This window comes from Neopsephotus bourkii, unplaced genomic scaffold (genome assembly GCF_033783945.1).
Source record: "Neopsephotus bourkii isolate Nb327-2 ecotype Australia unplaced genomic scaffold, CSIRO-AGI_Nbou_v1 NB_724, whole genome shotgun sequence".
Lineage (NCBI taxonomy): Eukaryota > Metazoa > Chordata > Aves > Psittaciformes > Psittacidae > Neopsephotus > Neopsephotus bourkii.
The window spans coordinates 7,944-32,407 of record NW_026901223.1 but is presented as its reverse complement, the minus strand read 5'-3'; the positions used below and the strand labels follow the sequence as shown (position 1 = coordinate 32,407).

Genomic DNA, 24,464 nt, shown 5'->3' with positions numbered 1-24,464 from the left:
AGGCCTTTTTATTGCAGGGTTGTGGCCCCTGAGGTCAGATTCTCATCGGGAGACAGACAATACGTTGGTGCTGTCCTTCGTTGGCCAGACCAGGTGAGGAGGGGTTAAGGTTGAGCTGCATATTGGAGCATGATCATAGAATAGTTAAGGTAGGGTTGGAAAGGACCTTAAGATCATTCAGTTCCAACCCCTAACATGGGCAGGGACCCCTTCCCACTAGAGCAGGGTGCTCCAAGCCCCTGTGTCCAACCTGGCCTTGAGCACTGTCAGGGATGGGAGTGCAAATACCACCTCTTTGGGCAACCTGTGCCAACACCTCACCACCCTCACGGTAAAGAGCTTCCTTATATCCAACCTGTTTCAGTTTGAACCCATCACCCCTTGTCCTGTTGCTACAGTCCCTAATGAAGAGTCCCTGTCCAGCATCCTTGCAGCCCCCTTCAGACACTGGAAGCTGCTCTGAGGTCTCCAAGCAGCTTCTCTCCTCCAGGCTCAACAGCCCCAATGTTCCCAGCCTGGCTCCATATGGGAGCTGCTCCAGCCCCTGAGCATCCTCGTGGCCTCCTCTGGTTTTGCTCCAACAGCTCCACATCCTATTGATGTTGGGGACCCCAGCTCTGCACACAGTGCTCCAAAAGGGGTCTCAGCAGAGCAGAGGAGAGGGGCAGAATCACCTCCTCCAACCTGTAGTCACCCATATCTAATGATAGGAGTTCTCTTTCTTGCTTAGGGTTCTTATGTTAAATGGAGAGGAGGTAGAAGAGACGGAGCTCACAGGGTTTGTGGATGATCAGCAGACCTTCTTCTGTGGCAATGTGGCACACCAGCAACTGATCCAGGTAATTCCAGTTGGAGGGCACTGCAGATAAGTCTCTTGTGGTGATCCCACATTCCTTACTGCTGTTGGGCTAACCTAGACCTGCATTGCTTACCTGGGGCATGGTTTGGTGTCCTTCCTTGGACTGACGTGGGAAGGAAGGTGATGTTCTAGCTCTGAGCAAAGGGGTTCTCTCTCCCCAGATCACCTCTGCCTCTGTGAGACTGGTTAGTCAGGAGCCCAAAGCCCTGGTGAGTGAATGGAAAGAGCCCAATGGCAAGAACATCAGCGTGGCTTCCTGCAACACTAACCAGGTCGTGGTGGCTGTGGGACGAGCCCTGTATTACCTGGAGATCCGACCCCAGGAGCTCAGGCAGATCAGGTGGGTGCAGGTCTCCCATCCCAACCTGAGGGCTCTCAGCCTTTCCCATCTGTTTTGGGGCTCAGGACCGACACCTCTGCTTCCAGCTGCACAGAAATGGAGCATGAAGTTGCCTGCCTGGACATCACCCCCTTGGGGGACAGCAATGGGATGTCCCCACTGTGTGCAATCGGGCTCTGGACCGACATCTCTGCCCGCATCCTCAAGCTGCCTTCCTTTGAGCTGCTGCACAAAGAGATGCTGGGAGGAGGTAGGAATCTCCTAGGGGTGCTGGGTGGTCCTGGAGGAGGCCTGGCTCACATCAGCCTTCCCCTGTGCTCCCTGCAGAGATCATCCCTCGCTCCATCCTGATGACAACCTTTGAGAGCAGCCACTACCTCCTGTGTGCCCTGGGGGATGGAGCGCTCTTCTACTTCGGGCTCAGCCTTGAGACAGGTGAGTACAGGGGCCCAGCACTGAGCTGGCTGCTGGGGAGGGAGGCTGGACTCGTGCCCTCTTATGTGCTTCATGGGTTCCCTTTCATCCTTCTGGAGAGCTCTCATAGAACCATGGGATGGGTTGGGATGAAGGGAGCTGAAAGCTCATCCAGCTCCAACCCCTTCCACTGGAGCAGCTTGCTCCAAGCCCCTGTGTCCTTGAGCACTGCCAGGGATGGGGCAGCCACAGCTTCTCTGGGCACCCTGTTCCAGCGCCTCAGCACCCTCACAGGGAAGAGCTTCTGCCTAAGAGCTCAGCTCAGTCTCCCCTCGGGCAGGTTCAAGCCATTCCCCTTGGCCTGGCCCTACAGGCCCTTGTCCCAAGCCCCTCTCCAGGTTCCCTGCAGCCCCTTTAGGCACTGGAGCTGCTCTAAGGTCTGCCCTTCCGGAGCCTTCTCCAGGCTGAAAAAGCCCAATTTTCCCTTGTGTTCTCCCTGTGATGGGGCTGTGCTCAGGCTGTGGGCACTGGGAGTGAACTATGGAGAAAGGAGATGGATGGATGCTTACATCCATTCCCTCGCTGCCCTGTGCTGACAGCAAGATGCGTTCACCCCCACTCTTCTCAAGGAGCTGCAGCCCCATTGCACTCTGCTGTGCTCCTCTTGTGAGCCCAGCTATGGCAGCCAACCCCAAGCTCCTCTCCTGCAGGTTTGCTGAGCGACAGGAAGAAGGTGACCCTGGGCACCCAGCCCACTGTCCTGAGGACCTTCCGCTCTCTGTCCACCACCAACGTGTTTGCCTGCTCTGACCGCCCCACCGTCATCTACAGCAGTAACCACAAGCTGGTCTTCTCCAACGTCAACCTGAAGGAGGTGAACTACATGTGTCCCCTCAACTCGGATGGGTATCCTGACAGGTGAGGCTGGGGCACGGGGTGGGTGGTGGAAAGGGACCCAAAGCACAAGCATAGGAGATGGGATGGAGCAGCTTGAGGAGGATTTGAAGGTTCTGGGTGAGGAGAAGCTCCCCATGACCTGGCTTCAGTGTGTGCTTGAGCCCAGAACCCCTCCATGTGCTGGGTGCACCCCCAGAGCGTGATTTGCCCTGTGGGGAGACCTTAGAGCAGCTCCAGTGCCTAAAGGGGCTGCAGGAAACCTGGAGAGGGGCTTGGGACAAGGGCCTGTAGGGACAGGCCAAGGGGAATGGCTTGAACCTGCCCGAGGGGAGACTGAGCTGAGCTCTTAGGCAGAAGCTCTTCCCTGTGAGGGTGCTGAGGCGCTGGCACAGGGTGCCCAGAGAAGCTGTGGCTGCCCCATCCCTGGCAGTGCTCAAGGACACAGGGGCTTGGAGCAAGCTGCTCCAGTGGAAGGGGTTGGGGTTGGAGCTGGATGAGCTTTAAGCTCCCTTCATCCCAAACCACGCTGGGGTTCTGTCCTGGGATCAGCAGTTTTGAAGGGTGTGGAGGAAAAGGAGGTGCTTGACATGGCACCTGCGTTTAACAGTTGGACTTGATGACCTTAAAGGTCTTTTCCAGCCTAGCTGATCCTATGTTTCTATGGTACAAGCACCTCTGCTCATGTGGTTTTGTTCCCTCACAGCTTGGCACTGGCCAACAACAGCACCCTGACAATTGGCACCATTGATGAGATCCAGAAGCTGCACATCCGCACCGTTCCCCTCTATGAATCACCCAGGTGAGCTGGAGAAGGAGCCTGCCTCGAAGGTCCTTGCTCTGCTGCATGGGACAAGCTTGGGGGAAGACTTCATGGTCACTGTTGTGGTGGTGGCCTTGTCCTGAGAGCATGGGCAAGCAAACAGCTCTGTGCTCTCCTTGCAGTGGCCTCTCCTGCCTCTCACACAGCTCAATTTGTCCCATAGGAAGATCTGCTACCAGGAGGTGTCCCAATGCTTTGGGGTGCTCTCGAGTCGTATCGAGGTGCAGGATGCCAGTGGAGGCACCACTGCACTCAGACCCAGCGCCAGCACCCAGGTGAGGGGGAGCTCTGGGCTGGGGGTTTCATAGGTGCTCAGGCCAACACATGATGCACATCATCCTCGACAGTCTTCTCTTGCAAAGCTCTGAGTGCAACCTCTCCCTTTGGCAGCCTCAGAGGAGATGGGGTGGTAAGAGATCCCCAAGGGCCCTTTGGCAGCCTCAGCATCCCTGTTGTGTGCGGTCACCTTTGGGTGCTGCTCCTTCAGGCTTCCATGCAGGCATCTCTTTGGTCTCCAGTGGTTTCCTTCTCACAGGGATGCAGCACAAGTGGCCTTCAAGGCCAGTAGCACTGGGGGATGCTGTTGCTCAATGTGTCCCTTTACTGGGGCCCAGGATGCTCCTTGTGTCACCTCTCCCATTCCTTTGCCTGCTCTCTGGCTGCCTCAGCCCATGTAGAGCAGCGTGAGGACACGGTGATAGCACAAGGATGTGACTGACTCTGTGTGTCCTAGGCCCTCTCCAGCAGTGTGAGCACCAGCAAGCTGTTCTCCAGCAGCACAGCCCCCCATGAGACATCCTTTGGAGAGGAGGTGGAGGTGCACAACCTGCTCATCATAGATCAGCACACCTTTGAAGGTACCAACCCCAAGGTCTGGTTTTCTCCTCCAGGACAAGGCCATGAGTGTGGGGATGGGGAGATCTCTGATCTCCTGTGTTCCTTTGGCCACAATGTGTTTCCTGGTGGAGGATCAGCCCCAGGACACAGGTTGAAGGCATAGTGGGGTTTGATAGCACGAGGAGACAGGAGATGGGATCTGCTTGGGACATGGCTTAAGTCTTAAGCTCTACCAGGACCTAGGAGGACTCAGCTGTCTTCTGCCTCTCCCTTTGTGCACAGTGCTTCATGCTCACCAGTTCCTACAGAACGAGTACGCCCTCAGCCTGGTCTCCTGCAAGCTTGGCAAGGACCCCAACACCTACTTCATCGTGGGCACTGCCATGGTGTATCCCGAGGAGGCAGAGCCCAAGCAGGGCCGCATCGTGGTCTTCCACTACTCCGATGGTAAGAGTGAGGTCTTCTCCTGGGGCTGAGTTCAGCTGCTGGGGATGGGAGCAGGGATGAGCTCCTCACACCCAAAAGGGCTCATGTGCCAGGAGCAGGTGGAGTTTGACCAGAGGCTCCTGCTGTAAGCTGCCCATAGGCAGGATCTGTAGGGGCTGTCACTGCTCCCATCTCCTAGAGAAGCCCAGGAATCCTTTGCCAGGATCCTGGGATTCCTCAGTGTGCCCCTGCTGTCACATCACTCCTTGTGTTACTTGCCTACAGATCCTCAAAGAGAACAATGTTTAGAGCAGCTCCTGTGACTCCCTTTGCTTTGCCACCCTTGGCAATGCAAGGAAAATAACCATGGGGGTCCTGGTGGACGACAGGGTGACCATGAGCCGACACTGTGCCCTCGTGGCCAAGAAGGCCAATGGCATCCTGGGGTGTATTAGAAGGGGGGTGGTTAGTAGGTGGAGAGAGGTCCTCCTTCCCCTCTACTCTGCCCTGGTGAGACCCCATCTGGAACATGGGGTCCAGTTCTGGGCCCCTCGGTTTAAGAAGGACAGGGACCTGCTGGAGAGAGTCCAGCGCAGGGCAACTGAGATGATGAAGGGAGTGGAGCATCTCCCTTATGAGGACAGACTGAGGGAGCTGGGTCTCTATAGTTTGGAGAAGAGGAGACTGAGGGGTGACCTTATTAGTGCATATAAATATATAAAGGGGGAGTGTCCCGAGGATGGAGCCAGGCTCTTCTCAGTGGCAAACAATGATAGGACAAGGGGCAATGGGTACAAACTGGAACACAAGAGGTTCCACTTAAACCTCTTCTCAGTGAGGGTGACAGAACACTGGACCAGGCTGCCCAGGGAGGTTGTGGAGTCTCCTTCTCTGGAGACATTCAAAACCCACCTGGACACGTTCCTGTGTAACCTTATCTGGGTGTTCCTGCTCCATAGGGGGATTGGACTGGATGATCTTATGAGGTCCCTTCCAATCTCTAACATACTGTGATACTGTGATACTGTGATGTGCTGCATGGCTTTATTCCAGGGAAGCTGCAGAGCCTGGCTGAGAAGGAGGTCAAGGGAGCCGTGTATTCCATGGTGGAATTCAATGGGAAGCTCTTAGCCAGCATCAACAGCACGGTAAGGCTCTAAGACCCTGCCTTGTTTTGGGAACACCTTTGGATACCAGTCAGGTCCCTGATCCCTATGGAGGAGCCTGGCCTGGCTGCTGTGGGGTGTCCGTGGGGGCTCAGAGCACTGCCCCTGCCTTCAGGTGCGCCTCTATGAGTGGACAGCAGAGAAGGAGCTGCGCACGGAGTGCAACCACTACAACAACATCATGGCCCTCTACCTGAAGACCAAAGGGGACTTCATCCTGGTGGGAGACCTCATGAGGTCCGTGCTCCTCCTCGCATACAAGCCCATGGAAGGGAACTTCGAGGAGGTGCGTTGAAGGTGCTAGGAGTCTGGCTCACCTTGCAGCCCTTTGGAGGCAGAGATCATGGAGAGAAGCTTCCAGTGCCTTAAGGGGGCTGCAAGGATGCTGCAGAGGGACTCTTCATCAATGACTGCAGTGATGGGATGAGGGGTGATGGGTTCAGACTGAAACAGGGCAAGTTCAGGTTGGAGATAACCTGCTCTAGTGGAAGGTTGGAGATAACCTGCTCTAGGGAGGTTGGAACTGCAGGAGCTTTAAGGACCTTTCCAATCCAATCCCTTCTATGATCTAGGGCTGTGCAATGAGAGCAGCATCACCCAGGCATGCTTCCACATGCATCCCTGTGGTTTGTGGAGGGATGGATCTTTGGCCTTCCCAAGGAACTGGGCAATGTACCAACAGCCTGGAGAAGAGCACACTGTGGGTGCATGCTTGCTGCCTGCCAGGCTGGGGAGCTGCCATCTGGAGTGCCTGTTGTCCAGTTGGAAGAGCTCAGTGTGACCATAGCTGCAGCTCTGGCAGTGGGGGGATGGAGCAGGCACTTCCTCTGTTAGGCTTTGGGCTCTCTGGGTTTGCCATGGGAATGCTGTGGCATCACCTGAGCACCACATGGGCCATGTCCAGAAGGCACTTGGTGCCCTTTCCCACTCCAGCAGGGAGGCCAGCCTGGATCCTCACTCTTGAGTGGTGCTGCTGGGTTGGAATGATGATGCTGGATGACAAGGAAGAGCCATCTGGGCTCACTGGGTCTCCTCTTGGCCCTTTCCAGATTGCCCGGGACTTCAATCCAAACTGGATGAGTGCTGTGGAGATCCTGGACGATGACAACTTCTTGGGAGCAGAGAATGCTTTCAACCTGTTTGTGTGCCAGAAGGACAGGTGAGCTGCAGGGACAGGACCTTCTGGTCCCCTCCACATCCCAACTAGGGAGAGGAGCATACCCAGCCCTGAGGAATGAAGGGGGGCAGAGCAGAGCAAGGTCTCAGGCTCCCCCAACACAGGGTAACCAGGATGCTTTGCCTTACAGCGCAGCCACGACCGATGAGGAGCGTCAGCACTTGCAGGAGGTGGGCTTGTCCCACCTGGGGGAGTTTGTCAATGTCTTCTGCCATGGATCTCTGGTCATGCAGAACCTGGGGGAGACCTCCACACCCACCCAGGGCTCCGTTCTCTTCGGCACAGTCAATGGCATGATTGGTAAGGGTCTCATCCCTGCTGCTGATCCTGAGCTGGGTTCCCTTGGGTCTCTGCTCTTCTCCATTCCTCACTCATAATCCCTTCAGAAACCTCTGGATTGCTTCCAGAAGAGGGAAGTCCTCTGGGTCTCCCATCTCTCCCAGCACAATTCCAGTCCCAGGAGGCTGCTGGGATGAGCCCTGGATCCTTTACCTCTGCTTTCCCCTTCACAGGCCTGGTGACCTCACTGTCAGAGAGCTGGTACAACCTCCTCTTGGACATGCAGAACAGGCTGAATAAAGTCATCAAGAGCGTGGGCAAGATTGAGCATTCCTTATATCCTTCCACCATTCCCTCTGGAGCACTGTGCTTGTGGAGGGTTGGAGAGGTTTATTCCTGTTGGGATGCTCTGGTTGGGATGGACATCATAGAATAGTTAGGGTTGGAAAGGACCTTAAGGTCATCAAGTGATGGAGAGGGTGGTTGTGAGGTCCTCAGGTGCCAACACAGGGCTTTGTGCTCATAGAGGAGGTAGGGATGGCTCTGTCTTGGGGGGGTTAAGGTTCAATCTGGCTTGGTGGTGGCCCTGGGATCCTCCTGATGTGGCACTGGCAGCATGGGGGCATCTGCTGTGCTCCCCACTAGGGTTGGGCTTATTATTCCTTCTGGATTTGGTTTATTCCCAATGGCTTTGGCTCCTTGACTGTGGTACCTGGAGATCGTTTCACACCGAGCGCAAGACGGAGCCAGCCACGGGGTTCATTGATGGTGACCTGATCGAGAGCTTCCTGGACATCAGCAGGCCCAAGATGCAGGAGGTGGTGGCAAACCTGCAGGTGAGATGGGGGTTCCTCCCTCTTGGATCCTTCCCAATCCCACTCGGGAATCCAGGCTGTGCTAAAGGAGTAGATCCCATCCGCTCCCTTCCTCCAAGGCCATGAGCTGGGGATGTTCTTGAGCCTCTTCCTGCTGCCTCCAAGCTCTGAGCCCTCCTCTCCTTGCAGATTGATGATGGCAGTGGCATGAAGAGGGAAGCCACCGTGGACGACCTCATAAAGATAGTGGAGGAGCTCACCCGGATCCATTAGGATTTGGGCTCATTCCCAACCACCTTCCTCCATGGAGTGCAAAGGAATCTTCCCCCCCTGACCCTGCACCAAACCCCAGCCATGGGGGCCATGGGGGAAGGATGCTCTGGAGGGGATCCAGCTTCTTTGAGGGCACTGCATCATCTCCTGCTTGGATTTAGGAATCCTATGGACTCTGCAGCCCCGGAAGTGATCGCTGTGCTGGGGCCGATGGGATGCCCTGGCCTGGATTCCCTCTTCACTGCTGTCTTTAGCTTGTTCCTTCTTGTTTTGCTTTGGATTCATTGGGATTTCTTTGGAAGAGGAAGCAGAGCTGCCCCAGGGGTGAGGGCTGGGGTTGGGGGTGAGACATGGAGCATGAGGAGGAGGATTCCTCTGCATCCCAAGTGCTGAAGCGGAGCAGGGATGCTCCTCTCAGCGCAGGATCTGGGGCTCGCTCCAGGAGGGGAGCTCTGGGAGCAGTTGGTGGTTGCTGAGTTTTACCAAATAAAGTAGTCCAAGGAAAAGGTTTGGCTGCTGGCACCCGCAGGGATTCCCCCTTCCCGCTGCAAGGCATTTTCCCCCCTGCATTTAGACACTATCCCATGCATTCCTGGCCCTGGAGCAGCAGCACTTGGGAGCTTGTCGGACCATGGAAGCAGGCACCAGCAGTGGAGTGGATTGCAGTCAGTAGCCTTTTCCTTGTGCTCAACCCACATCCCTATGGATCTGGGGGGATCAGGATGCGATGTCAGCCTCATCTTGCATCATCCCATTGACTGCGCATTACCTGAGCCTGCCTCTTGTGGAGGCATCGTCTGCTCCATCACCTTCTCCATAGGGAAGAGGGGGACCAGACCCCCTCTCTGCTACTCCTCTTCATCAGGGGCTGGATAGGACAAGGGGTGATGGCTTCAAACTGAACCAGGGCACGTTCAGGTTGGATACAAGGAAGAAGCTCTTCCCATGTCTCTGCCCATTGGATCTCACCCAGTGCATGATCCCCATCCATAACCCCTCACGTTAAGATCCCTGTACCCCATCCTGGGCAGGTTTTCCCTAAACCCTCCAGCAGCAGCAGGAGGTGGGCAGCATCCTGCATCCTTCTTCCTTGGACATCCCCCTCTACAACTGGGGGGCTCCAAGGACCACATCAGCCTGGCTCTGCATGGCTCCTGTGATGCTGGGGTGACGATGCCAGCACCCCCCCCTTTACTGTGCTCCTATGGTGGGTGTTTATCCCATGCACTGCCCCTGCTCCATCCCTATCCCAGCACTGGGATCATGTCCATGACCACCCTGTGGGTCCCCCCCTAAACCCACCCTATTCCCCTTTAACCCTCACTTCTAAGCATGCAGGGGCTGCCTGATGCTGCATCCTGCTTTGGTGACCCCAACCTTGGATAGGGCTATATGGGAGGGGGAAGGAAAAATCCTTATGGAATGGGGACCTGGCCCCTGCAGGGCTTAACCCGGGAGCAGCGCCTGCCCTTTGCTCCCTCCTATCAATCATTTACCTGCCTGCGACCTTTGCTCCAGCCCATGGCCTTAGGTTGGGATGAGATGGAATGGGATGGGGGGGGAAGGAATTGCTTGGTTGGGGGTGACCCCATTGCACTGGTACCCCCCCCCCCTAAAACCACCCCCCCCTCAGCATCACTTTGGCCCCTGCGTGCTCCTCTCTGGTGGGTCCCAGTGCAGAGCCGGGCAGGCGGCCCAGTGCCTCCAGGAGGAGGAGCGGTGGGGAGAGGCCAGGCCGGAGCTTTGCCAGATGTGGGAAAAGGAGAAAGGGGGGGGGGGGGGGTCCCATTCCCTGCATCCCTGAGTGTGCCCCCCCACTGCTCCCTATGGCCGAGCCCCATCCACAGGAACCAGACTGGGTGCGAGCATCCCCATCCGATGGGATCCCCCCCTCCCTGCTCTCGCCTCCCCTCCACCCCCCGCATTGTGGAAGCCGGGAGGAGGAGGAGGAGGAGCAGGGCCAAGGGCCCAGGCTGCGGAGCGAGGCAGGAGCGAGCCGCAAGCCCCCGGTCATGCTGCGGGCGCTGCTGCTCCTCGCTGCCGCCGCCTCCCTCCTCGGCCCCGGTGCCCCGGGCTCGGCGCACCCCGGGAGGAAGAACCCGCCCGGCTTTGCGGTCCAGAGGTACCGGGGATGGGGATGGGGATGGGGATGGGGATGGGGATGGGGATGGGGGGGGGGGTTCTCCCTTCTTCCTCCTTCCCGTCCTTGCCCTGCTCCCAGCTACACCTGGATCCAACCGAGACAAACCGGACCCGGGCGGTGCTGCCCAGCCCCGGGGGTGCCGCTGCATCCGTGTCCTGCTCCATCAGCGCTGGGTTCGGGTTGCTTTGGGGCACGGCTCTGTCTCCATCCCGTTTGTTTCTGGGGTCACTCATCCCTGTGTATCCTCATCCTGCTCCCTTATCACTGCGTTCGGGTTGCTTTGGGGTACAGCATTCCCTCCATCCCTCTTGTTTCTGGGGTCACTCTCCCCCTGCATCCTCATCCTGCTCCCTTATCCCCACATTCAGTTACATTGGGAGCACAGCATTCCCTCCATCCCTCTTGTTTCTGGGGTCACTCTGCCCCTGCATCCCCATCCTGCTCCCTTATCCCTGCCTTCGGGTTGCTTTGGGGCATGGCTCTGTCTCCATCCCGTTTGTTTCTGGGGTCACTCATCCCTGTGTATCCTCATCCTGCTCCCTTATCACTGTGTTCGGGTTACATTGGGAGCACAGCATTCCCTCCATCCCTCTTGTTTCTGGGGTCAGTCTCCCCCTGCATCCATGTCCTGCTCCCTTATCACTGCCTTTGGGATATGTTGGAGCAGAGCATTCCCTCCATCCCACTTGTTTCTGGGGTCACTCTTCCCTCTGCAGCCACATCCTCCTCCCTTATCACTGGGTTTGGTTTGCTTTGGGGCATGGCTCTGTCTCCATCCCATTTGTTTCTGGGGTCACTCATCCCTGTGTATCCGCATCCTGCTCCCTTATCCCTGCCTTTGGGTTGCTTTGGGGCATGGCTCTGTCTTCATCCCATTTGTTTCTGGGGTCACTCATCCCTGTGTATCCGCATCCTGCTCCCTTATCACTGTGTTCGGGTTGCTTTGGGGCACAGCATTCCCTCCATCCCTCTTGTTTCTGGGGTCACTCTCCCCCTGCATCCCCATCCTGCTCCCTTATCCCTGCCTTCGGGTTGCTTTGGGGCATGGATCTGTCTCCATCCCTCTTGTTTCTGGGGTCACTTTTCCCTGTGTATCCTCATCCTGCTCCCTTATCCCCTCATTCAGTTACATTGGGAGCACAGCATTCCCTCCATCCCTCTTGTTTCTGGGGTCACTCTCCCCCTGCATCCTCATCCTGCTCCCTTATCCCCTCATTCAGTTACATTGGGAGCACAGCATCCCCTCCATCCCTCGTGTTTCTGGGGTCACTCTCCCCCTGCATCCTCATCCTGCTCCCTTATCCCCTCATTCAGTTACATTGGGAGCACAGCATTCCCTCCATCCCTCTTGTTTCTGGGGTCACTCTCCCCCTGCATCCTCATCCTGCTCCCTTATCCCCTCATTCAGTTACATTGGGAGCACAGCATCCCCTCCATCCCTCTTGTTTCGGGGGTCACTCTCCCCCTTCATCCCTTTGTATCCCCATGGGCATCCCCTTACCCCCCATCCCCATGGCCAGGGGGTCCCCATTGGCTCAAGGACCAGGCCCCAAGGGGCTGGGATGGGTTCGGCCTCATCCCCGCATCCCTCGCACAGGCGCCGCTTGGGTCCCCACGTCTGCATCTCCGCCTTGGGCAGCGGATGCTGTCCCGGGTGGATGCTGGCCCCGGGCAGCGGGCAGTGCACCCTGCGTGAGTAATGGGGGTACGGGGGTCCCTGTGTGGGGAATGGGGGGTATGGGGGTCTCTGTGTGGGGAATGGGAGGTATGGGTGTCCCTGTGTGGAGGGGGGATACGGGGGTCCCTGTGTGGGGAATGGGGGGTATGGGGTGTCTTATGGGGGGGAATGGGTACGGGGGTCCCTGTGTGGGGAATGGGGGTACGGGGGTCCCTGTGTGGGGAATGGGAGGTATGGGTGTCCCTGTGTGGGGAATGGGGGGTATGGGGGTCTCTATGGGGGGGAATGGGGGGTATGGGGGTCCCTGTGTGGGGAATGGGGATACGGGGGTCCCTGTGTGGGGAATGGGGGGTATGGGGGTCTCTATGGGGGGGAATGGGGGGTACGGGGGTCCCTGTGTGGGGAATGGGGGGTACGGGGGTCCCTGTGTGGGGAATGGGAGGTATGGGTGTCCCTGTGTGGGGAATGGGGGGTATGGGGGTCTCTATGGGGGGGAATGGGGGGTATGGGGGTCCCTGTGTGGGGAATGGGATACGGGGGTCCCTGTGTGGGGAATGGGGTATATGGGTCCTGTGTGGGGAATGGGGGTATGGGGGTCCCTGTGTGGGGAATGGGGGGTACGGGGGTCTCTGTGTGTGGGAATGGGGGGTACGGGGGTCTCTGTGTGGGGAATGGGGGTACGGGGGTCCCTGTGTGGGGAATGGGGGGTACGGGGGTCCCTGTGTGGGGAATGGGGGTTGTGGGGGGTCCCTGTGTGGGGAATAGGGTGTACAGGGGTCCCTGTGTGGGGAATGAGGGGTACAGGGGTCCCTGTGTGGGGAATGGGGGGTACGGGGGTCCCTGCGTGAGTAATGGGGATATGGGGGTCCCTGTGTGGGGAATAGGGTGTACAGGGGTCCCTGTGTGGGGAAGGGGGAGTACGGGGGTCCCTGTGTGGGGAATGGGCTTCATACAGGAGATATGGGGGTCCCTATGTGAGTTATGGGGGTCCCTGTGTGGGGAATGGGCTCATAGGGGGGATATGGGGGTCCCTATGTGAGTAATGGGGAGGTATGGCTGTCCCTGTGTGGGGAATGGGGGATATGGGGGTCTCTGTGTGAGGAATGGGCTCATAGGGGGGGTATGGGGGTCTCTATGTGAGTAATGGGGAGATATGGGGGTCCCTGTGTGGGGAATGGGCTCAGAGGGGGGATAGGGGTATCCCTGTTTTAGGAATGGGCTCATAGGGGGGATATGGGGGTCCCTGCATGAGGAATGGGCTCATGGGGGAGATATGGGGTTCCCTGTGTGAGGAATGGGCTCACGGGCCCGTCTATGGGGGTCCCTGTGCGAGTAATGGGCTCACAGGGGGGATATGGGGGTTCCTGTGTGAGGAATGGGCTCATAGGGGGATATGGGGGTCTCTGTGTGAGGAATGTGCTCACGGGCCTGTCTATGGGGGTCACTGTGTGGGGAATGGGCTCATAGGGGGGATATGGGCATCCTATGTGGGGAATGGGCTTATAGGGGGGATATGGGCATCCCTATGTGAGGAATGGGCTTATAGGGGGGATATGGGTGTCCCTGTGTGGGGAATGGGCTCACGGGCCCATCTGTGGGGGTCTCTGCCCTCCCCATGGCCGCTCGCCCCCTCTGCCCGCAGCCCTGTGCCCCTTCGGCTGCGGCTCAGGGCTCTGCATCGCTCCCAACCTCTGCTCCTGCCCTGATGGCGAGCAGGGCATCACCTGCGCAGGTACTGCCCCCTGATCCCGTATCCCGGCTCCCTCCATCCCCGATCCCTCCATCCCCGATCCCGCATCCCGGCTCCCTCCATCCCCGATCCCGCATCCCTGATCCCGCATCCCGGATCCCTCCATCCCCGATCCCTCCATCCCCGATCCCTCCATCCCTGATCCCTCCATCCCGGTTCCCGTATCCCGGCTCCCTCCATCCCTCATCCCCGATCCCTCCATCCCCGCATCCCTCATCCCTGCATCCCCGCATCCCTCCATCCCCGCATCCCTCCACCCCTCCATCCCTGATCCCGCATCCCGGATACCGCATCCCGCTCCCCTCATCCCGGCTCCCTCCATCCCTGCATCCCCGATCCTGGTCCCCTCCATCCCGCTCCCCGTATCCCGGCTCCCTCCATCCCCGCATCCCCGATCCCGGTCCCCTCCATCCCCGCATCCCTCCATCCCCGCATCCCTCCATCCCCGCATCCCTCCATCCCCGCATCCCTCCATCCCCGCATCCCTCCATCCCTGCATCCCTGCATCCCTGCATCCCTGCATCCCCATCCTCATCCCCATCCCCGGCAGGGGCAGGGGCAGGGGCAGGGATGCTCCCTCCCGCTCCATCCCCATGGGCTCCAATGGGCTGGTTCCGGGCTGGTCCCCGGCTCCCTCTGGTCCCCAATGTCCCTGTCCCAGAGCCCCCGGGGACATGCGGGGAGTACGGCTGCGACCTGGCCTGTAACCAGGGTGGGTGCCAGGAGGTGGCCCGCGTCTGCCCGCTCGGCTTCTCCATGGTGGAGACCTCCAACGGGATCCGCTGCACTGGTGAGAGGCACAGGGAGGGGATGGAGGGAGGGATGCGGGGATGGGGATGGGGATGGGGATGGGGATGGGGATGGGATGGGGATGGGGATGGGGATGGGATGGGGATGGGGATGGGGATGGGGATGGGGATGGGATGGGGATGGGATGGGGATGGGGATGGGGATGGGTTGGGGATGGGATGGGGATGGGGATGGGATGGGGATGGAGATGGGGATGGGTTGGGGATGGGATGGGATGGGGATGGGATGGGGATGGGGATGGGGATGGGGATGGGATGGGGATGGGGATGGGATGGGGATGGGGATGGGGATGGGGATGGGGATGGGGATGGGGATGGGATGGGATGGGGATGGGGATGGGGATGGGATGGGGATGGGGATATGGGGGGGGCTGGTCCCGCATCTCCATCGCTCCCTTCCCACCCCGCAGACATCGACGAGTGCCTGAGCGCGGCCTGCGAGGGGCGCTGCGTGAACACCGAGGGCGGCTTCGTCTGCGAGTGCGGCCCCGGGATGCAGCTCTCTGCCGACCGGCACCGATGCCGGGGTGCGGGGGGGGGGGGGGCACGGAACGGGAGCAAGGAATGGGGGTGATGGGGGGGGGGGGGGGATGCTGCATCCGGTTGTGGTGTCCTCAGCATCCTCAGTGAGGATGCTCCGGGGATGGAGCAGGGCCCGGATGGAGCCAGGCTGGGAGCACTGGGGCTGTGTGGGGAGCTCAGAGCAGCTCCAGTGTGTGAAGGGGATGCAGGGATGCTGGGGATGGATTCTCCATCAGGGATGGGAGTGATGGGTGGGGGTGTGGGATGGATGAGGGGTGATGGGTTCAGAGTGAAACAGGGGGGATGCAGCTTGGATGTAAGGAAGGAATCCTTCAGTATGAGGGTGCCCAGAGGGGCTGTGGCTGCCCCATCCCTGGCTGTGTTCAAGGCCCCAGGGGCTTGGAGCAAGCTGCTCCAATGGAAGGGGTTGGGGTTGGAGCAGCTTCCAGCTCCCTTCATCCCACCCCATCCCATCCCATGACCCCACGATCCTCTCCCTGCAGACACAGATGAGTGCTTGGCCACCCCATGCCAGCATCACTGCAAGAACAGCATCGGCAGCTACCGCTGCTCCTGCCGGCCCGGGTACCATCTCCATGGGAACAGGCACTCCTGTGTGGGTGAGCACCGCATCCCAACCCCGCTTCCCTCCCCGCACCACCAATCCCAATGGGATGCAGCGACCCTTGACCCCATTGATTTGCTGTTACCGCCTCATCCTCATCCTTAGCCCATCCTTGGGATGCCAGCGACATTCCCGGGATGTCGCTGCCACATCCCCTTGTTCCCAGATGTCAACGAGTGCCGGAGGCCCGGGGAGCGCCGTGCGTGCCAGCACTCCTGCCACAACACCCCAGGCAGCTTCCAATGCTCCTGCCGGCCTGGGTACCGCCTCAGTGGGGATAGGGTGTCCTGTGAAGGTATCCATGCCCTATGGGTTGGCGCTGGGAAGCGGAGCGGGATGCTCCCATTCCCTACCCCATGTGATGCTCGTTCCCTCTTTAACCAGGTTACCCCAAATCCATCCTGGCGCCATCGCCCATCCTTCAATCCCTGCAGCATCCTCCCACCCTGCTCCTGCTCCCTCCGCCTGGATCCGGAGCATCCCTATTGGTCCCCAGGGGCTCCCCTTCATCCCAGCTCCCCGCTGCGGCTCCCGGGACCCAATTCCCTCCTTCCTCTCCGGTGTTCCCAGCAACGGAGCCATCCCAACACGGAGCTCCTGCATCCTCCACCCCATCAGCCCCGCGCTGCTGGGACCGGGGCATCCCAAGGGATCCCGGTGCTCGATGGATGGAGCCGGGATGCAGGAGCTGCTCCTGCCTGGTGAGCATCGTATCCCCCTCCTTATGTCACCCCCCCAGACCCCCATGGCCCTGCTGAGCCCCCCTGTGCCCATGCAGGGGGGACAAGTGCTCTGTGAGGCCGTGACCTGCCCCACTGTGCCCTGTTCCCATCCATTGCCTGCTCCGAGCGGGAGCTGCTGCCCCACTTGTGCAGGTGAGCCCCAAACCCCTCCCATCCCAGCCCCATTGCATGGGGCAGCCCCATTGACCCCCCTGGTCCCACAGGCTGCCTGCACGAAGGGGTGGCCCGGGCTGAGGGTGACGTCTTCTCCTTGTCCGATGGGAACTGCACCGTCTGTGTCTGCCTGGTGAGCAGCCGGCATCCCCCTTGTCCCTGCATCCCTGCATCCCTGCATCCCATCCTCCTTATCCCCATGTCCCCTGCATCCCATCCTCCTTGTGTCCCTGCATCCCTGCATCCCATCCTCCTTGTGTCCATGTCCCCTGCATCCCATCCTCCTTGGTCCATGTCCCCTGCATCCCATCCTCCTTGTGTCCATGTCCCCTGCATCCCATCCTCCTTGTGTCCATGTCCCCTGCATCCCATCCTCCTTGTGTCCATGTCCCCTGCATCCCATCCTCCTTGTGTCCATGTCCCCTGCATCCCATCCTCCTTGTGTCCCTGCATCCCATCCTCCTTGTGCCCATGTCCCCTGCATCCCATCCTCCTTGTGTCCCTGTGTCCCTGCATCCCATCCTCCTTGTGTCCATGTCCCCTGCATCCCATCCTCCTTGTGTCCATGTCCCCTGCATCCCATCCTCCTTGTGTCCATGTCCCCTGCATCCCATCCTCCTTGTGTCCATGAACCCTGCATCCCATCCTCCTTGTGTCCATGTCCCCTGCATCCCATCCTCCTTGTGTCCATGTCCCCTGCATCCCATCCTCCTTGTGTCCATGTCCCCTGCATCCCATCCTCCTTGTGTCCATAATCCCTGCATCCCATCCCCCTTGTGTCCATGTCCCCTGCATCCCATCCTCCTTGTGTCCATAATCCCTGCATCCCATCCCCCTTGTGTCCATGTCCCCTGCATCCCATCCTCCTTGTGTCCATGTCCCCTGCATCCCATCCTCCTTGTGTCCATGTCCTCTGCATCCCATCCTCCTTGTGTCCATAATCCCTGCATCCCATCCTCCTTGTGTCCATGTCCCCTGCATCCCATCCTCCTTGTGTCCATGTCCCCTGCATCCCATCCTCCTTGTGTCCATGTCCCCTGCATCCCATCCTCCTTGTGTCCATGTCCCCTGCATCCCATCCTCCTTGTGTCCATGTCCCCTGCATCCCATCCTCCTTGTCCCCATGTCCCCTGCATCCCATCCTCCTTGTGTCCATGTCCCCTGCATCCCATCCTCCTTGTGTCCATGTCCCCTGCATCCCATCCTCCTTGTGCCCATGTCCCCTGCATCCCATCCTCCTTGTGTCCATGTCCCCTGCATCCCATCCTCCTTGTGTCCATGTCCCCTGCATCCCATCCTCCTTGTGCCCCTTTTGTGTCCTGTCCATCCTCCTTGTGTCCATGTCCCCTGCATCCCATCCTCCTTGTTTCATGTCCCCTGCATCCCATCCTCCTTGTGCCCATGTCCCCTGCATCCCATCCTCCTTGTGTCCATGTCCCCTGCATCCCATCCTCCTTGTGCCCATGTCCCCTGCATCCCATCCTCCTTGTGTCCATGTCCCCTGCATCCCATCCTCCTTGTGTCCATGTCCCCTGCATCCCATCCTCCTTGTGTCCATGTCCCCTGCATCCCATCCTGCTTGTGCCCATGATCCCTGCATCCCATCCTCCTTGTCCCCATGTGTCTCCTGTATCCCATCCTCCTTGGCCCCGTAATCCTGCATCCCATCCTCCTTGTCCCCATGTCCCCTGCATCCCATCTTCCTTGTCCCCCTGATCCCTGCATCCCATCCTCCTCATCCCCAAGGACAGGGAGCATCCCCCTGCATCCCAATTGGTGCTCATGGATTGGGATGCGCTCTTGCGGATGCTGCCCTGCCCTGCTTCCTCCATGCCTGAGGAATGTGGGACCTTGTGGCAGCTCCGTGCTCCCCTCCACAGGCTGGGAACATCTCCTGCATCTCCCCCGAGTGCCCCCCTGGCTCCTGCCCCAGCTCCTCCTCATCCGACTGCTGCTCCTGCCAGCCCGGTGGGTCCGAGACCCCCATCCCTTGGGATGTGTGGGGCAGGGGGACCCCAGGCCCTGCTGGGATGGGGATGGGGCTCTGGGGGAGCTCTGCTTTGCTCCATGATCCCATTCCTTGTCCTGCTGCCTCCCTCCTCCCCAGCCAAGTGCAGCTTTCGGGGTCGGACGTACGCGCACGGTGCCCGCTTCAGCCTGGATGAGGATGAGTGCACCACCTGCGTCTGCAGGGTAGGTCCTGTGGGCCCAAGGGATGCTCCAGGGCTTCCCTGTATCCTCCTCATGGGGAGGGGGACCAGGGATGCTCCAGGGCTTCCCTGTATTATCCTCATGGGGAGGGGGACCAGGGATGCTCCAGGGCTTCCCTGCATTATCCTGATGGATGGGTACCAGGGATGCTCCAGGGCTTCCCTGCACCATCCTGCTAGAAGGAACCAGGGATGCTCCTGGTCTTTCCTGCATTATCCTGATGGATGGGAACCAGGGATGCTCCTGGGCTTCCCTGCATCATCCTTATGGATGGGAACCAGGGATGCTGCAGGGCTTCCCTGCATTATCCTTATGGATGGGAACTGGGGATGCTCCAGGGCTTCCCTGTGTTATCCTGATGGGGGGGACCAGCGATGCTGCAGGGCTTGCCTGCATTATCCTGATGGATGGGAACCAGGGATGCTCCAGGGCTTGCCTTCATTATCCTGATGGATGGGAACCGGGGATGCTCCAGGGCTTCCCTGTGTTATCCTGATGGGGGGGACCAGGGATGCTCCTGGGCTTCCATGCACCATCCTGATGGATGGGAACCAGCGATGCTGCAGGGCTTGCCTGCATTATCCTGATGGATGGGAACCAGGGATGCTCCTGGGCTTCCTTGTGTTATCCTGATGGATGGGAACCAGGGATGCTCCAGGGCTTGCCTTCATTATCCTGATGGATGGGAACCAGGGATGCTCCAGGCCTTCCCTGCACCATCCTGATGGATGGGAACCAGGGATGCTCCAGGGCTTCCCTGCACCATCCTGCTAGAAGGAACCAGGGATGCTCCTGGTCTTTCCTGCATTATCCTGATGGATGGGAACCAGGGATGCTCCTGGTCTTCCCTGCATTATCCTGATAGATGGGAACCAGGGATGCTCCAGGCCCTCCCTACATTATCCTGATGGATGGGAACCAGGGATGCTCCTGGCCTTCCCTGCATTATCCTGATGAATGGGAACCAGGGATGCTGCAGGGCTTCCCTGTGTTATCCTGATGGACGGGAACCAGGGATGCTCCAGGGCTTCCTGCATCATTCACATGGGTGGGACCAGGGATGCTCCAGGCCCTCCCTGCACTGTCCATGGGGTCCTTGCTGGTGCTGAAGCCGGCTGGGGGCACAGGGGGGTCCATGCCCGGGGGTCACCGGTCCCTTGTCCCCAGGCTGGCGAGGTCGAGTGCTCCTTCGCCCCCTGCCCTGCCCTCGATTGTCCCCAGCACCAGCAGCAGCTGAGCCCTGGGCAGTGCTGCTTCAGCTGCAGGGAGACCCCGGCCCCCGCCGGTGAGAGCAGGGGTGGGATGGGATGGGGTGGGATGGGATTGGTGGGATAGGATGGAAGGGATGGGTGGGATGGGGATGGGATGGGGTGGGGTGGGGTAGGGTGGGATGGGATTGGTGGGATGGGACGGAAGAGGATGGGGTGGGATGGAAGGGGATGGGGATGGGATGGGATTGGTGGGATGGAAGAGAATGGAGTGGGATGGGTGGGATGGGGATGGGATGGGATTGGTGGGATGGAAGAGAATGGGGTGGGATGGGAGGAGATGTGGTGGGGTGGGGTGGGGTGGGATGGGGAGGGGTGAGGTGGGATGGGATTGGTGGGGGGGGATAGAAGAGGATGGGGTGGGGTGGGATGGGATGGGATGGGTGGGATCGGGTGGGATGGGGTGGGGTGGGGTGGGGTGGGATGGGATTGGTGGGATGGGACGGAAGAGGATGGGGTGGGATGGAAGGGGATGGGGATGGGATGGGATTGGTGGGATGGAAGAGAATGGGGTGGGATGGGAGGAGATGTGGTGGGGTTGGGTGGGGTGGGATGGGTGGGATGGGGTGGGGTGGGGTGGGATGGGGTTGGTGGGGTGGGATAGAAGAGGATGGGGTGGGGTGGGATGGGAGGAGATGGGGTAGGAGGGGTGGGGTGGGATGGGTGGTATGGGATGGGATGGGGTGGGATGGAAGGGGATGGGGTGGATGGGATGGGTGGGATTGGATGGGTTGGGATGGATTGGGATGGGATGGGATGGAAGAGGATGGGGTGGGGTGGGATGGGGTGGGATGCAATGGGTGGGATGGGATGGAAGGGGATGGGGTGGGGTGGGCTGGGATGGCAGAGATGCTTGGGGACAAGGAAAAGGGGATTGGGGCGATAGTGAGGATGGGATGTAGGGGATATGGGGACCAGAAGGACGGGATGTAGAGGATGTTGGGACAAGGAGGATGGGATGCAGGGAACAAGTGGACACAGAGGGCAGGGGAGCTGGATGTGTGTGCACAGGCACCAGCAGGGAAGCATCGGGGAGGCTGGGCCATGGGTACCACACACACATCCCTCCCTGGCTGGGCGATGGGTACCACACACACATCCCTCCCTGGCTGGGCCATGGGTACCACACACACATCCCTACCTGGCTGGGTGATGGGTACCACACACACATCCATCCCTGGCTGGGCCATGGGTACCACACACACATCCCTCCCTGGCTGGGCGATGGGTACCACACACACATCCATCCCTGGCTGGGCCATGGGTACCACACACACATCCCTCCCTGGCTGGGCGATGGGTACCACACACACATCCCTCCCTGGCTGGGCGATGGGTACCACACACACATCCCTCCCTGGCTGGGCGATGGGTACCACACACACATCCCTCCCTGGCTGGGTGATGGGTACCACACACACATCCCTCCCTGGCTGGGCCATGGGTACCACACACACATCCCTCCCTGGCTGGGCGATGGGTACCACACACACATCCATCCCTGGCTGGGTGATGGGTACCACACACACATCCCTCCCTGGCTGGGCGATGGGTACCACACACACATCCATCCCTGGCTGGGTGATGGGTACCACACACACATCCCTCCCTGGCTGGGTGATGGGTACCACACACACATCCATCCCTGGCTGGGCCATGGGTACCACACACACATCCCTCCCTGGCTGGGCCATGGGTACCACACACACATCCCTCCCTGGCTGGGTGATGGGTACCACACACACATCCATCCCTGGCTGGGTGATGGGTACCACACACACATCCCTCCCTGGCTGGGCCATGGGTACCACACACACATCCATCCCTGGCTGGGCCATGGGTACCACACACACATCCCTCCCTGGCTGGGCGATGGGTACCACACACACATCCCTCCCTGGCTGGGTGATGGGTACCACACACACATCCATCCCTGGCTGGGCCATGGGTACCACACACACATCCCTCCCTGGTGGTACCCACGTCCCCTCCGTCCCATCCCCATCCCAAGGCTGCTTCCTGGATGACAACGGCGTGGAGCTCCCCATCGGACAGATCTGGTCTCCGGGCGATCCCTGTGAGTTATGCATCTGCCAGGTGAATGAGAACCTGCTCTGCTCCACTGCTCCCTTTGGAACGCTGGGCTCCTCATGGCCACGATCCCTGGCATTCCCCTTCCTCTGGAGGTGGGATTGGATTGATCCCTATGGATTTGGGCAGCCTGAGGTCTCGGTCAAGTGCTTCTCCCCTGCAGGCTGATGGCTCCGTGAGCTGCAAGAGGACAGACTGCGTGGAGACGTGTCCCTATCCCATCCGCATCCCTGGGCAGTGCTGCCCCGACTGCTCCGCGGGTGAGGATGCTGATGGGGGCATCCGCTCCATCCATAGGGATACAGGGAGGTGGGAACAGGTCAATGGAGCTCATGCAGGGCCTGGAGTGATGGGGAAGGGCTGATGGACGTGGGGGGGTTCAGATGGAGAAGAGAAGGCTCAAGGGGGGGACCTGATGGCTGCCTCCAACTGCCTGACAGGAGGATGGAGCCAGGGTGCTATGGGTTATGGTGATCTTAGGGTTGAACTCAATGCTCTTAAACCCCTTTCCCAACCCCATTGACTCAATGGGGGCCCCAAACCCATCTCCACCCCTTATCCCCCCCCCAAATCCCCCTTTCCCTCCAGGCTGCACTTACATGGGGAGGATCTTCTACAACAACGAGACCTTCCCCTCCGTCCTGGACCCGTGCCTCAGCTGCATCTGCCTGGTGAGGGATGTGCTGGGTACCACGAGATGCTCTTGGCTCTTCGCCCCATGGCTTCAGCCCAGGTTTCTTCCTCCTTTGCAGGAAAAAGCCTTGGGGAATCCCCCCTTTTCCAACCCCCCCCCCCCCCCCCCATCACCCCATTCCCAGTATGGGCTCTAATCCCCATCTCTCACAGTTGGGATCAGTGGCCTGCTCCCCCATGGACTGTGCCATCTTCTGCACGTACCCCTTCCACCCCGAGGGCGAGTGCTGCCCTGTCTGCAACGGTAGGGACCAAAGGGGACAACCAGGGGGGGTCCTGGCCTTACCTTATGTGTGTGTCCCCCCCATCACCCCCTCTCCATCACTTCCCCCCCCCATAGACTGCAACTACCAAGGTCGGAAGGTGGGGAATGGCCAAAGCTTCACCCCCGAGGGCCAGCCCTGCACCCGCTGTACCTGCCAGGTGAATGGGGGGGGGGGGGACATGGGGGTGATGGTGGCAATGGGGGGGTGATGGAGTTGGGGGGGGGCTGACCCCCAACCTTCCCCTCGGTACCAGCTCGGGGAGGTGAGCTGCGAGCAGAGGCTGTGCCCCCGGTCCTGCGCGGAGCTCGCTGCGCCCTGCCCGGCTCCAGGTGATGCTCGGGGTGATGGGGTTCAAATGGGGACACCCCCCCTACCCCCTTGCCCCCCCTTGTTGCTCTGGGGGTGCACCCATCCAGCCCATGGGGGTCCCCAAGGGGGAGGTGGGTGCTAACACAAAGCATCTCTCCATAGCCACAGACGTCCGGCTCCCGCTGCAGAGCAGTGACCTGGCCCCATCATCCCCATCCCCATCCTTATCCTTATCCCCATCCTTATCCCCATCCCCATCCCCATCCCCATCCCCATCCGCATCCTTATCCCCATCATCCCCATCCCCATCCCCATCCCCATCCGCATCCCCATCCCCATCCCCATCTGCATCCTTATCCCCATCATCCCCATCCCCATCCCCATCTGCATCCTTATCCCCATCATCCCCATCCCCATCCCCATCCGCATCCTTATCCCCATCCCCATCCCCATCCCCATCCCTGACCCCAAGCCATGAGGACACCCCCCCTGCAACCCCAACGCCCCCCCCCTCATCCCGCCCCCTCCGGCCTCGCCTGGCCCAGCTCCTGCTCCCCAACACAGCCCCCCCCCCCGGCCCCTCTTTATGGGGTGCAGGGGCTGGGGACCCCCCCGAGGCCACACTGAGCCCCTCGGGGCACCCATCTCTGCCCCCCAATGCCCCCTCTGAGGCCGGAGCCCCCCCGGCTCCCACAGGCAGCCCCAGAGCTCAGGGACCCCCCAGGGACACGGAGGGCAGAGGGGATGCCCCATAGGGACCAAGTGAGGATGAAGAGGAGGAAGAGGAGGGGAAGGGGTCTGCAGGACCAGCAGGTCTGGCCCACCAGGCCCCTGGGCTGATGGGTGGCAGGGGAGGGGGTGCCAAGCAGATAGGGGTGGGCAATAGCATCCTGGATCCTA

At 59.9% G+C, this 24,464-nt stretch overlaps 2 protein-coding genes across 2 annotated transcripts; both read left to right on the top strand.

Annotated features, from left to right (window-relative positions):
* Nucleotides 1-7: 7 nt before the first annotated feature.
* LOC133212644 (DNA damage-binding protein 1-like) lies at nucleotides 8-8,364 on the top strand. Its single transcript, XM_061354291.1, has 17 exons — nucleotides 8-93; nucleotides 731-839; nucleotides 1,021-1,199; nucleotides 1,286-1,449; nucleotides 1,527-1,634; nucleotides 2,324-2,531; nucleotides 3,214-3,309; nucleotides 3,494-3,605; nucleotides 4,064-4,187; nucleotides 4,450-4,614; nucleotides 5,647-5,741; nucleotides 5,875-6,045; nucleotides 6,809-6,918; nucleotides 7,067-7,236; nucleotides 7,449-7,551; nucleotides 7,928-8,051; nucleotides 8,220-8,364. Exons 2-17 carry the CDS (start codon nucleotides 738-740, stop codon nucleotides 8,301-8,303), a joined length of 2,115 nt encoding a protein of 704 aa, XP_061210275.1. The 5' UTR covers nucleotides 8-93; nucleotides 731-737; the 3' UTR covers nucleotides 8,304-8,364.
* A 1,765-nt stretch (nucleotides 8,365-10,129) lies between these two features.
* LOC133212645 (von Willebrand factor C and EGF domain-containing protein-like) lies at nucleotides 10,130-24,191 on the top strand. Its single transcript, XM_061354293.1, has 21 exons — nucleotides 10,130-10,425; nucleotides 12,044-12,138; nucleotides 13,767-13,856; nucleotides 14,536-14,664; nucleotides 15,094-15,210; nucleotides 15,709-15,825; nucleotides 15,997-16,125; nucleotides 16,215-16,531; nucleotides 16,609-16,705; nucleotides 16,777-16,859; nucleotides 18,607-18,694; nucleotides 18,834-18,919; nucleotides 20,105-20,222; nucleotides 22,217-22,302; nucleotides 22,460-22,556; nucleotides 22,885-22,967; nucleotides 23,143-23,233; nucleotides 23,330-23,412; nucleotides 23,509-23,584; nucleotides 23,727-23,842; nucleotides 24,162-24,191. The coding sequence occupies exons 1-21, from the start codon at nucleotides 10,130-10,132 to the stop codon at nucleotides 24,189-24,191; spliced, it is 2,424 nt and encodes an 807-aa protein (XP_061210277.1).
* Nucleotides 24,192-24,464: the final 273 nt, after the last annotated feature.